Here is a 13,672-nt window from a genome sequence, read left to right on the forward strand (position 1 = left end):
AAAAGCATCGGGAATTTATAGCAATATCACCTTTATTGTAATGGCGTTAGAACAGATTTTGCCATTCGGCAGACCGGACAAAAAAGTGTGTGTCATTTTTCTTTCCAGATGCTTAGTCCATATTAATGTCATTGGTTGATTTACTCAACTTGAAATTGAGGAAACAACATGTGAAATTCCAGGAATCGAATCTGTGACCCATGGCTTCAGAAGTGAACATTCTGTTACTCAGCCACTAAAATGATAATTAAAAAAAAAAAACACGTGACCTAGCCGCCGAACCCAACAGTAGTGTGTCACCGCTGTCGATACATTTTTATCTCGTTAATTATGCTTGTAATAATCCAGACTACATTGAGATCAGATAGATGTCACGGTGTGTAATTAAAATATATGAGAAATATCTAAAAAATAAAATAACTGAAATCTGTATTATACACGTACGGTACTGACCCGTAGAATCCATCCCCCATATCATTGTACCCGTAAGGCCGTGCGTCCTGGAACTGCACAGGCGGAATGCTAGCTTGGAAGTGTATCCCGACCAAACTTTCTCCACGAGACCTCTGTTGAGTTTGAATTGAACCCGTTGCGTTGGAGGTCCCCGTGCCCACGACACAAGCGCCGCACAGGGCCACGTTGGATATGGAGACAGTGGCATTCAACGACAGCAGCTGTTGCGACTGTATCATGTTCTGTGATGACTGTTGCATCATGCTACTCTGCGACTGCTGCATCATGGGCTGCTGCGTGATGCTCATGGACTGCTGGCTGATCAGCTGTGATTGCTGGATCATGGCCTGTGTCTGCTGGTTCATCGGTTGAGATATTTGTATTATGGACTGCGGCTGCTGACTGGCGACTGACTGGTGTTGCATCATCGCCGATTGTTGGATTGGGGCGGCGCCGTCTTGGAACTGGAGAGGGGCACTGACCCTGTATTCAAGGCGCTGCTGTCTTTCATTGTCAGTCATCAGGGAAGCGTCCGGCGGATAGCCGTCGTAGTATGACGATGCGTATCTGTTGTTAAAAGAGAGTATTTTTTAATTGTTTACAAAAATTATTTCATAGTGTCTTATTTGACCCTGCTCATAGACATCTGGGTCTGCGCATACAAATTTCATTCTTTCAGATAAATACAGACATGGAAGTAGTTGAAAAATTAACTCTACCTACCCACATAGCAATAACACATTCATGTCTTTACACCATTGTTGTCATATTCTGCTAACGTATCTGTAGGTATACGCATATTGTATGTAAATGATCATGTATTTGACCTATTCTGCTAACGTGTCAACGTCAGCATTGTGAACATTGTTTATAATTTGAAGATAATATTATGTCAGAAACTTTTCATATTTCACGGGTTGTCCTTCCATCAATTAATTTCAACCTAAAGAACTTCTTACTACTGACATATCAGCGTAGATCGCTCCACTGATGGAAGAAGGTCTCTCAGAACCGATGTGTATTATATTGACATGTACTTCCGCAGAGCTCAACTATTCTGATGATCGAACGGCCTCCAGAGCCTTACAGATATTTAGTTGATCAATCCTTATAAAACTTATTGGGTACCACTGCATGACTGGATTTGTGTCCTGCCCATTTATTTTTAACATTAGAGTAAACTATTAAATTCCATAACTCTTTTTTCAAGTCATTTACTTTGGCTAAAATTTGGTTAAATTCCCCTTAAAATAATATATAACATACAATAATACAATTAGCACAAAACTTGCCTGTGTGATCTGGCGCTAGAATGTTGCGTGGAAGAGCCGCTGTCCCGCCTCTGCTGCGGCACGGGTAATGCCGCGCCAACGGGCGGTCCTCTCACGCTGGGAGGGCCCAACCCGGGAGCACTGCAGTGACCGCTAGACCCACCAGAGTCGCGAGCATAGCTAGACCCCGACCTGAAAGAAAAACATATTTTGTAATAGGTTAAAACGGAAAAAGAAAACCTCATTTAATGTGTTAATTATGTAACAGTAAGCGGCCTCACATACAACTTTGACTTAACTACATCTCGTCAACTTTCTCCATGTAATTTACTGTCGTATGCATGAGATTCCCAAAAACCTTATAGGCTATATACTGCACGTTTGTATGCATGAGTACAAACGTAATTAGCTGTTAAGTGACGTCACGAATGTGACATCTCATGTGTCATGGTGTTCGTATTATAAAATTTCATTCCCCGATAAATAATTCAAAATTTTGAAATTGTAAATGTGTCTGAAAGTGTGCGAACGGTACCATATAAATTTAATAATTATACATGAATAATTATTATGAACTTTAAATAATTTATCAGCTATTTTATCACATGCATTTTATAATTATTCTACTGTACGAACGGTTGTATTGCCAGTAAACTTTTCCATTTGGTGGCAACACTGAATACATTTGGTGGCAATACTGAATATTATTATGACTAACTTCACTTCAATTATTTGACATGTCAAAACAGAATAAGAATAAATGACAGAAAATGCAAATGATTTAGACAATTATGTAATGATCTCTGTATAATATTATCATTTATACCAATCACCGTATGACACTATTGATGTTTCCAGTGTATTTGAGAGTTGTACCTTGTTTATTACAGTTATCTTACAATAATTAACTAGGTAGGTAGGTACCATAATATTTTGAAGAACGCAGAATGCTTCCAATTGTATATTTTAATGCCAGATACAGCAGTAGGTACATATTTTTGCGGTGGTTTAGAGGAGATATTTTATCGTAATCTTACGTAAGTCCATCTTATGTCTCCATGAGAAATATTGCAAGCAAAATAGGTACGAGGCATTTTATCAGTTACCTACTATCTAGATTATAGACTAGGGATCAAAATTATACGTATTTTGTAAACAGCACGACTAGGAACTGTTTTTAAAGTTCGCAAATGTTTTACAGAATCTACAAAACGAACAAAGGCCTCAACCAAACGTTTGTTGCAATGAATGCAAAATTAAAATGACATTTGAAAGTGACAGCTGAGGCAGCCATTTTTAATGGCGCGTGACGTCAGATCGCTTACGTCACAAACAGTGTTATAAGCTATTCGATGGAAAATCGGTTAAATAGCTTATAAAGAATTTGGGAATCTCATACATACGGCCCTTAGTTGATAGTCACTATCTAGATACATATTACAAAAGGCATTTGCAAAACAAAACATACTTCAATGCAAATAAGAGTTTTTAAATATGAAGGTGAAGCTAATATTTAATATTTATTTTTATCTTGTAGTACAGGACATTGATTAAATTGGCGGCAAGTCATTTCGCATTTAATCAGGGTAGATTAGTGGCAGGTCTCTGAAGCCATGGTGCGCAGATCATGTATCTGGCAAAAATAACATTTTTTTTCAATGTGTTCAAAAACATGGGTTAACTCGATGGGTTGAGCGAATGACAAAAAAAAATGTGGAATCACTATCAACGCAGCTATTCTTAACAGTTAGCACGTTTCTGTTATTTTCATTAGTCCAAATTGACACGGAAGGCATTCCATACACAAGGTGGTTATCCACGGCTATCGGTAGTTATCCACAATAATTAGTAAATTCGTAATATGGAAAAAATTTAGGTTGGTAGACATGTTAGTCAAATTCGGGTATGTTCGTGCTGGCGGATACACCCGAACCCAAAGAACTTGTATTGAAACGTCAAACATATCAACATAACCTTCAAGTTTATTAGTCATATCGTTGCGATTGCAGCATGGTGTAAAATAAATATTATGTTATTAATAGCTGCTACTAGACACTCTATATTTGACAGCTCTCGGGGAACTATAAATTAAGGAGGCTACAGTGACATAATTATTCTTCAAAACAGTCGGATCTTGCATCTCAATCCTCAATATGTAAAATTGACTACTCTATCTTGCTCTAAAATTAACACAGCCAAGAGAGGGGCTGTTAAAATAGATAGCACTTTTTGACAGTTCAGACGGTTAACTTATTGTAATAATTAACTGCCTGAATACATAAAGTGATAAATGTGATATATTTATCAGATGTAGCTCTTTGTAAATATTAAGTGATATGTTAGAATAGCCTCGCTGGTGTCATAATACGAAAAACTCATATTACTCCCTATATAAATAGTACACTCTTTGGTTCACATTATGTTGAGTCTTGTCCATTCTCTGTATACTTAATATGATTATTTTGATTGAATGGAATGATCGTTATACCAAAAATCAAAATAGTATTGTATCAAAGTTTTGAAAAGGATAAAATGTCAGAAATTATCAGTTTCTATTGTCACAAAGATAGCTGAATAATTGGGCACTAACCTGTTGTAATAATATGTCTCGTCGGCAGAACCACGGCCAGTCTGCGCGCTGTTGTGGCAGGATATCGACCGCCTGGAGTGGCCATCGCTGGCCTTGCTTGAAAACACCGAAGAGCGGTTTGATCTGCCACTGTCGAATAAGACAATATTAAATTAAAAATCTCAATATTATGTAATGTCAGTGGATTTTGTGTAAAATTATAAATATATTTCCGACTACAAAGCCAGCCAAGATGCGTCACTTACATTTTACGTACAATTTTTCTTTATGACATATATTTCATATAAACTCTGAATTCAAAAATGTATTTATTATTTCTTTTAAAAGGGCACTTACGACAAAATGAAAATGTGTGTCTGCTGGTGTAATTACGCCGTTAGAAAAATCAAAGTGAAAAAATAAAATTCATATTATTATTAGTGTACCTGGTGCCTTTGGAGTAGGAACTAAGAGCTTCACTGGATCTGACGGCCTGGTCAGGAGGAGGACGTGACGCGGCTCCCGAATATCTCCCGCCCTCGCACAGGTAATGGCTTCCAATGCCACTAGCACCTGATAAACGCCTGTGAACAATAACAATTTAGTTCTTTTCATATCACAAATTCTTCACTAATAATTTCTTGATCTGACGGAAATAAAGCAGAGGTCTGAGGTTATTAAATTTCTTATATCAAGGCATTGCATTGCATTCACGCATTCATTGCAACGAATTACAATTCACATTACGGTCTTTTTTTTATTAAAGAATTGCTTATTAGTGCCCTAATTGATATATACTATAAGAACCCTATAAACATTGTATAGAATGTCATGTAACCCCTCTGCCTGGTTGACACATATTAAAGTCCATATGATTAAATTATAAAATAGATCTGTGAAGCAGTTGGATACTTAGGCCAGTATTAGTCTATCAAAGATCTTTTACAAAGATGTTTAATAGCATTTCTTTTAAAAACATTCTTTTATATAACACGATGATATAGGTATTACACTGCGTAAAATATTTTGCGTCGTGGGTCCCAGGTTCGAATCATGGATCTGGCACGTACACATATTGTTTTTCAATTTGTGTATGAGTCAGAGTATGGACCTAATAGGTTGAGCAAGTGGCTGACATCAATCATCATCAATCATCTCGTAAAAACGAAATCTGTTAATACAAACCTCCACTCTGTGGAGGCCCATATGATCATATTAGGATCGGACATGGTCGAAAGAAGAAAAGATGAAAATATTTTATTACAGTTAAGTTAATAAATGGACAGCGAATGTATGTTGGCTCAAAAATTATAATATTCGCATCCCTTTTTCAATTTGTACGAGCATTTGAGTATGGTCCGTTAGTCTTTCAAGTCCCTCAAATATCATGATGAATTTAAAATGTTTCAAATTCTTAATAGTACCTTCCATCCTCAGTGAAGTGTTCACCCTGCTTGTGGAGATCAGGCAGGGACTTGTGACTATTGATATTGGCGACATGGTTCTCGGTGTGGGGTCCGCTAGCCGTGGTGATGGTGTGCGAGTGGGAATTGGATCGCACATAGCGGTAGTTGGAGCGCTCCGTCAGGGCGTACTCTGCCGGGGGGCTGATCGTGCTGTAGTCTTCCATCAATTCCGCATAATACTCCACCTGAAAAGTGGGACGAACATGTCGCAGTGCTCAATGATTAATTAATGATATAATATATTTAAGTGAAATTTCTTTGCGGGTATTGAACTTGAAATGGAAATATGTCTAGCCGCATGCGACAAAACATATTTCTGTCTTTCTCGCAACATTTAGGTACATAGTTAACCACATCTACCAAGCGAGCGAGCAAGGCCAAGATAGTATGCCTAGACTGGGGTCATCGTCTCAACAAGCCGCTAGTAACTTTTAAAAGTGGATGTTGATTGACAAACACTAAAAAATCATAACGCTATGAACAGACAAACCTTTGGGTCAATAATCCCATAATCATCATTTCCATCATAAGCACCGACGATAGACAGCATCCTCCGGGCCTGGTCAACCCCGTCAGGACTGGAGTAAGGGCTTGCAGTGACATTTGTAGTGTATGGGGTGCCCTCGTTGGAGAACACATTCGCTGGGTCAGATCTGGATGCCTTTGGCACCACAAACGAATCCGGGAAGAATATTCTGTTATCTCCTGAACTGGAGGGGCGATTCAATCCTTGTGGTGGAAATGCGAGTCCTACTGTAGAAGCCCTAGAAAAGAAAAGAAATACGTTAGAATCGATTGCAATGGTTCAAAGAAACCTGTAAAAAATCACAAGCTTGTATTTACAAACAACATAGATATATAAAAATAATACATAATATAACATTTAAAGTAATGCAAACACGTTAATTATGGTTTATCGTGCTGCAACAGATTGATATTGGTATGACCCCACAATGGCCGAGCGGTTACCGCATCAGCTTGTAATGTCATGGGTCCTGGGTTCGAATTTCACATGATGTTTTTCAATGTGTGCTTGGACCCAGAATAGGTTGAGCAAGTAGTCTATTTCTCTAAAAAAAATCTGTTAATACAACCTCCATTCGTGGATTTGGCCATGACAATACGCTTATTGCATAATATCACAGCAATATACACCAGTAAAATGTGATTGTAAAAGATCTGACTTCTCACTTTAAAACATATTTTCGGACACAACGTCTATAGAAGTCGTATTGTGTGATATGTCATATGACACAAATTTGACTTTGAAACCAAGATACTGGGTAGGAGTAAAGAATATTTCGCAAGATTGGTGAAGGAGGCCATCGAAATCCATAGAAACCTTGAAAATATTATAAAAGTTACGGTTAAAAACGTCATGGCTTCCGACAATGTCAGCAAAATCCAGTATTCGATTCGATCCGGTATCTCTGGTCGTAACGATTGACACATTACTCTGAGCAACGTTTGCTCTTAGCTAATCAGATTCCTTTTGGCATTCTTAGAGCGACGTTTGCATTCATACACCTACACTACACTTCATCAGAACACATATGAGTCGTATAGAACTGTCGCAAATATATTGAAATTTAACTAAGTATGCCAAATTATTCTTCTGACCATAATGTACGACTAGCAATATAATATTCGAATCAAAATCATATCTGTGTGGTATAAAATTGTAATGGAAAATAGGGCTTGGTATCAGAATTAGAACTGTTCAATACTTTGGAAACAAAAGTAGAACTGTTGAATTTGAATTGAATTTCTGATTTCTAAATGTAGAAACATATTTCATGCTATTATAACACTAAAAAACCCAACAAAACGTTTTTCGTCATTTTCTCGAAATGATGAATAACGCAGAGATCTACTTTTGATACTATACGAGTCATATCATCTTTAGATACTGGCCTCTGCAACGAGCCCGAAACGTTGAGGAAAGAAGGAAGTACACAGGATGGATACCCAAAAATTTATTACGATAAAAAAACAACCGTGAAAGTCTCAAACATTGCATATGTCTACAATTTAATATGATTAGGTTTTAAGATCCTCAATTTATAGTAGCATTTAAAAAATTGTTATTTACCTAGAGTGCTCAGGGTCGGATTTGACCTGACCCTTAGAGCCCGAAGTTCCCGAGGACGAGTTCCCCGAGAAGGTTCCCGAATTGTAATGCGATCTGGCAGCTGACGCGGGGTGCAGCGGCGTCGGTGTCTCCCACTCTTGACACTCCCGCCCCATGCGTTTCTCCGGATAGCACACATTATCTGGAAGGTCAAGAAAATTATACTTACTGGGAAATAAAATAATTATAACATTCATTCGTATATAGATTCGTAACACAGCCCAAATATAATACAAATGAGGATTGAAAAATAATAAATACAAAAAAAAAGATTTTTTTTTTAAATCAGTGTTGATGAATGTCTGTTGGATGGAGATAAACGATTATTAAATAAAGATTAACAATAATTAACATTTGGACAGTGATTCACTGTTATAATATCATGGGGTTACTGCCAAAAGTTGGTAAATCTCGAAATCATTTGTTATAGAGTAATTGCAATATGAAGTTTGACGTGTCCTCTGAATTCAGGGATAATGCTAATTTCTTTGTGCTTTATGTGCATGTTCTATAATACATCGGATGACCTTGAATTTTTTATCTAGGATACATATTTATATCGCACCATCGCAACCAAACTGCCACAATCCAAAAAACGTCAAACAGAGAAAATCAGCTTTGAAGTTTTTACCCTTCGCATTTTTGTACTGTGTTTTTGAAATATGTTTAGATATTGAATAAAGTTTTGACTTGAATTTGATGACTTAGAGATATGAAATTTTCGGTACATATACTATGAACGGTAGACAATGAAACGTAGTAATTAACTCAAAACACGTATTTTGGACTTGTGGCGGTTTAGTTGCGAGGGTGCGATATGTAGACACATAATCCGTTGATAACTGTAAATACCTCAATTATCCACTTACTTGAGAATATTTAGCTTAAATATGAATTATAAAAAATTTTTAAACATTATTTTTGTAAGTATAGAGATTTCTGAATCTTTCTTATTTCTTATTCTAGTGGTTTACAAACAAAATTTATTTGAGTTTTTCATACCAATAATTTCTTACTGGTATAGATGTCATTAGTTTTTCACGTTATAATTTCAACACATATGAATGGAAGAATAAATCAATTTGCACGTATGTGAACATAGTACTTCAATATGTTCATTTCAAAAACAAATTCTTGTAATTAAATTATTTTCAAATAATTAAGACAAGGTAAACATTTAATAATTTGACAGGTAGTGGCTCCGAGGGTTAAGATTTTCTGAACTTACTTCTAGAATCATGAGGAGTTCCTGGCGACTGTGTACTCGTGGATCCGAGCAATCTCCTCAGTTGACTCTGTAACGCTTCCCCTCCGCCACGTTTGTGACGTCCTGATAATGTTGCATCTATAATTTTATGATAATAAACATAAATAATCTTTCCAAGAGAATCTGCATTTATTTGGTGAAAAAAATATTTATCATGACACGTGATTCGTTCACATAGTAGGCTTTATGAAGATTTGATAAAGCAATGTAAAAGATGAATTTAATAAAAAGATATCTAACAAGATAGATTTTTGTGTTTTCAATGTTAGATTAAATAATATGTATGAAGAATATTACTTACAATGAGCTCCAGTAGAACTGTTCAAAGCAGAGCTTGCCTGTCAACCATAAACAATCAAATATCAGAATTTTTCTTGTAGACATATTATTACTTGAACAGTGAGGGTATAATATGAACATCATTATTATAATAATCCCTGTTATTCCCCACAATTCTCAGTCAATTTAAGTAGTGTTCCAACTATTCGACATTACTGATTATATTCAACCAAAACCAGAATGTAAATACATAATATTATGTACCTAATGCCGATTTTAATTACATGTTTCATTGCCAAAATTTATGAATGTATATTTCTGTTTAATATGTACACATCTTCAGTAAAAAAACTATATTTCATTCTGTTCTATAGCAATTCATAACTTGTTTACGTTAGTTATGGATTATACGTCAGTCCGGTTACCTATCTGATTGTCATGACTTGGAAATCGGGACTCTACTGTAGGAAGAAGACAACCAGAGAATGAGGAAATAATAAATATTATGTAGTATGTGAATTGAATTATGGAACACAACAATATTTCACTAGTTTTTGAAACAGAGAATCAAATAGAATTAAATGAAAATACATATCTCGGATATTTTTTAGAAATACGATTAGAAAAATCCTAAAACCTTGAACTGATTGAGATTAGCGTTTTTCTTATGATTTAGAAAGGGCCTACTGGGAAACAATAAATTATTCTTTACGTTTGGTTTTCGTGAAAATATTCATAATTAGCACTTAGTTTTTTTAAATGGGTTTTAGACTTTTTGATTTTGAGGAAATTTAGCATTTTTTCTGTCAACTAGATTATTACCTATCTGTCATATTATTCTTGTCAATTACAGTTTTCAACACTGAGTGAGATTCGAACATGTCTTTTACTCGCCGGGCGAATGATCAATTAAGCTACCGGCTGAAGTGTCCTTCTAGTTGGTAATAATTCCTAATACCCATATAACTGTGGATATTTTTCAAGTTCCATAAACATAATTATGATTGCCTACCACCTTTGTAATTTAAATCAAGGTCATTTGAAATCAATTGGAAAAAACGTCTCAGTTACGTGGGTATTAAGAATTAACAGCAAGGACATTTTCGTTGGTAGCAAAATTGACAAGTACGCACTTAGTAATCAAATTCCATTCGGCCAATGATTATTTCTAAGATTTATCTAATAAGCATGTTTCTGAAGCTTTTCCAAGTTATGTATATTACACTTTTGAATCATTTATTGAATATAAATTACTAATGAAATGACCCAATTTAAAGGGGAGAAAATGATGAAACAATGATGAAATACAAAAATTATTTTAATTTTACCCGTAACGGAAGCTCCTGTTTTCTATCTAGCACAGTTTCCGACTTCACATAGAACGCCTTAGACTCGGCGAGCAACTCCACTGCACTCTTCCTCTTGCTAGCGACACTGAGGGACCCGGCCCCCATCATGTAAGTCCTTCCCCCGTCCCTCCCGAGCGTCCCGCCGCACGTCAGCTGCTGCTGGGCGGCCATCTTCGAAACCTTCCGGGGCAATTTCAAACTGGAGAAGATCGAATTGCGAAGTCGCCACACGGCCGATGCGACTCCAGAGTTTTTATCGCCACCTTCTTTCTTATTACAACTCACCGAACTGTCTTCTTTAACTATTTCTATATTATCACTGTTTTTACGATTGTTCACGTTTTTTGTCGTGGATTTCGTCGACGATATAATTTTATCACTCAAAAAACCGGTTGATTTTTCCGTAAAATCAAATGTGTTTCTGTAGTTTTTCTTATTATCAAACAAATTTACATTAGTACTATAGGAATCAAACGATTTCCTTTGATAAAAATTGTTATCAGGAGATATCTTATTGCTAAAATCAAATATTTTCCTGAAATTCTCGCTGACTTCAGGTGATTTTTTCGATGATTCGAACGACCTTCTAAAACTAACATTTCCCCCTTTAGGGGACGGTACCTTTTTCTCGGGGTCTTTGAAGTAGTTGGCTTTTTGAAATATATTATTCAAAACATTTCTCCTGCCGACGGTAGCGGTGTCGGAATCGAGGCCACTCCTGCGAGGAGAGCCAGGGTACTCGGGCGGGTCAGGAGGGACCACGGCCAGTCGCCGAGCGGGCGGAAGGTTCGTGCAGGACGTCTGCAATTCGAACCGCCTCCTCACTCGGCGCCCGCCGCCCGCCGATTGCCGTCCACATTCCCCGACTTCCCCATTCAAATCCCCTTCATTCTTCCCAAATTCAGAATCCTCATCGCATTTCAACCCCTGGAAATTATTACTATTGTTCTGTTCCCCGACCTGATATGTGACGAAATTTCTATCGTCGTATTTCAGTTCCAAATTCAAATTTAAATTATTCCGATTCCATTGGATGGGCGCGACGGGGTTCTCGTCGTTTTTTACGACGCAGCATTCGTGGCTGACGGGTCTGCGCGGGATTCCGCCATGTTGCTGTTGGTTCGGTTCGAATTTTAAATCGTTCCTCGATCGCAGAACCGGAAGTTCCGAATACGAATAGCTGAAGTCGAAGTTCTCAGCGTGTTCCAAACCGGAGCGGAATATGGCAGGCGTGCGAAAGGACGAGAGCGCGGCGGCCATTTTCGATAAGGTTCGTTGATGATTCCTTTGGCGGGAAAATCATCGGATCGCCGTGTTTTTCACTGCGTATGGGCAGTTCCAGGCTTGATATCGAAAGTGAGCCGGAGAGTGAAAATGGGAGGCGGTGTGGTCTCGCTCGAAATTGGTACATCATCATCATCGATCGATTGTTCAATGTCGACTTCTTCTTCATTTAGTGCGGCATCCGCGGTTGTCGACGATATCTGTAATTTGAAAAAAAAAATCATCAGTACCTACGAATAAAAAGTTCATTTTTTTAACCAATGTGGTATGTAAGTGTAGGTATCTAGCTATCCAACCAGCCTCAAAACTGAAGAGAAATATCATGGTAGGTACGTACTGATATTAACACCTAATAGACTGTACACACACAAGTTGACAACATCATACATACGGAAACTCAACTCAACTTTTAAACCACATTTATTTGAACGTAAATATTTCACTGTGAACTTGACTTGTTTAGACTGTTTTATGAATTGATAGGTCATAATATATGCATTATGGTTAAAAGGCATATTCAACACATTAAAAAAAATCTACGACTTTATATTATCACTTTTCCATTTGCAAACAGAAATAATGGTAGGTTGATAAGCAAAGAGATCCAGCAATGAGTGGCGTCTGATGATGAAGCTGGCCCACGAAATTACTGCCATTTAAATGGACTATAGGTACTTACATTGTTTTTTTTAATTACTTAAATCATTTTTTTTTCTAAATTGACGTCGATTATTATAATTTATAAATGTGCCTCATAGACAGGATGCATTGTATTATTTTGGTTTGAGCTGTTCCTTGACCCTGAGCTAAATAAAGCCAGCCAGACAATGGGCTACTGCATCGATCATCATTAATTTTTATTGTTTTAAATTGATCAGTTACCGGCCACAGCGTTATAAATGTTATGTTATAATTTACAATAAAAATAAATTATGTATGTAAGTGGATAAATAATGAAATATTTATTGTCATGAAACGAAAAGGTCAATAATCCGCATTAAATTTGAAGAACTGTTACAACCAGTGCTGTTAGAACCCACATTTTTGCAATGGTTCGGTTCCAGTTTCCAGTGGAAACATCGGTTCCGATTTTAATTTTAATTTCAGAACACGAAAATTATGTCGGTTTATTTACCTATTATTATGTTTAAAATGATGGAGCACACGGGTACCACACATTATAAAAAATATAAAACATTTCGTCCGAATAATTTATATCACTTATATAAATATCTAGATATATTGTTGAATAACTAGGTAACTCCGAATTAAAAAAAAAAAAACAATAGAACCCCTGGAACCCCGATATTTGTAATGGGTTCTCGTTCGCGGTTTCCAAGAATCGGACTTAATGGTCCAAAATAATTAAAGGGTTGTCAGGGTTCCGGTTCCGGTTTCATTTCCAGCTCTGGAGTACCTAACCATTTTTTTTGGGTCGAAAAAAAATATGTACGCGGAAAACAATCTTGACCTACGGTATTTTTAATTTGATATTCAATTATAATTACTATTCATTTATGCTGGTGATCGACAAACGTTATTATACCTAAATCGCAAAGTTTATTCATAACAATTACTATGTCTATTACAGTGATTCCCAAAA

General features: G+C 36.7%; 1 protein-coding gene across 2 annotated transcripts in view; it reads right to left on the reverse strand.

The window, feature by feature from the left end:
- The window catches only part of LOC147077682 (uncharacterized), a 50,583-nt gene that overhangs the window by 4,289 nt on the left and 32,622 nt on the right, over positions 1-13,672 (reverse strand). The window contains exons 2-11 of one of the 2 annotated variants that reach the window (XM_085960669.1): positions 10,765-12,269; positions 9,459-9,495; positions 9,119-9,235; positions 7,852-8,032; positions 6,250-6,523; positions 5,718-5,944; positions 4,740-4,877; positions 4,315-4,443; positions 1,746-1,916; positions 445-1,020 (exon numbers count right to left, since the gene is read on the reverse strand). In XM_085960669.1, the coding sequence (XP_085816795.1) occupies positions 445-1,020; positions 1,746-1,916; positions 4,315-4,443; positions 4,740-4,877; positions 5,718-5,944; positions 6,250-6,523; positions 7,852-8,032; positions 9,119-9,235; positions 9,459-9,495; positions 10,765-12,045 (3,131 nt within the window). In that variant the 5' untranslated portion in view covers positions 12,046-12,269. The remainder of the gene's footprint in view (positions 1-444; positions 1,021-1,745; positions 1,917-4,314; positions 4,444-4,739; positions 4,878-5,717; positions 5,945-6,249; positions 6,524-7,851; positions 8,033-9,118; positions 9,236-9,458; positions 9,496-10,764; positions 12,270-13,672) is intronic. The other variant, XM_085960670.1, reaches the window with a different exon arrangement.

Source organism: Rhyacophila brunnea, unplaced genomic scaffold (genome assembly GCF_057557595.1).
Source record: "Rhyacophila brunnea isolate RB1 unplaced genomic scaffold, BYU_Rbru_1.0 scaffold_12, whole genome shotgun sequence".
NCBI lineage: Eukaryota > Metazoa > Arthropoda > Insecta > Trichoptera > Rhyacophilidae > Rhyacophila > Rhyacophila brunnea.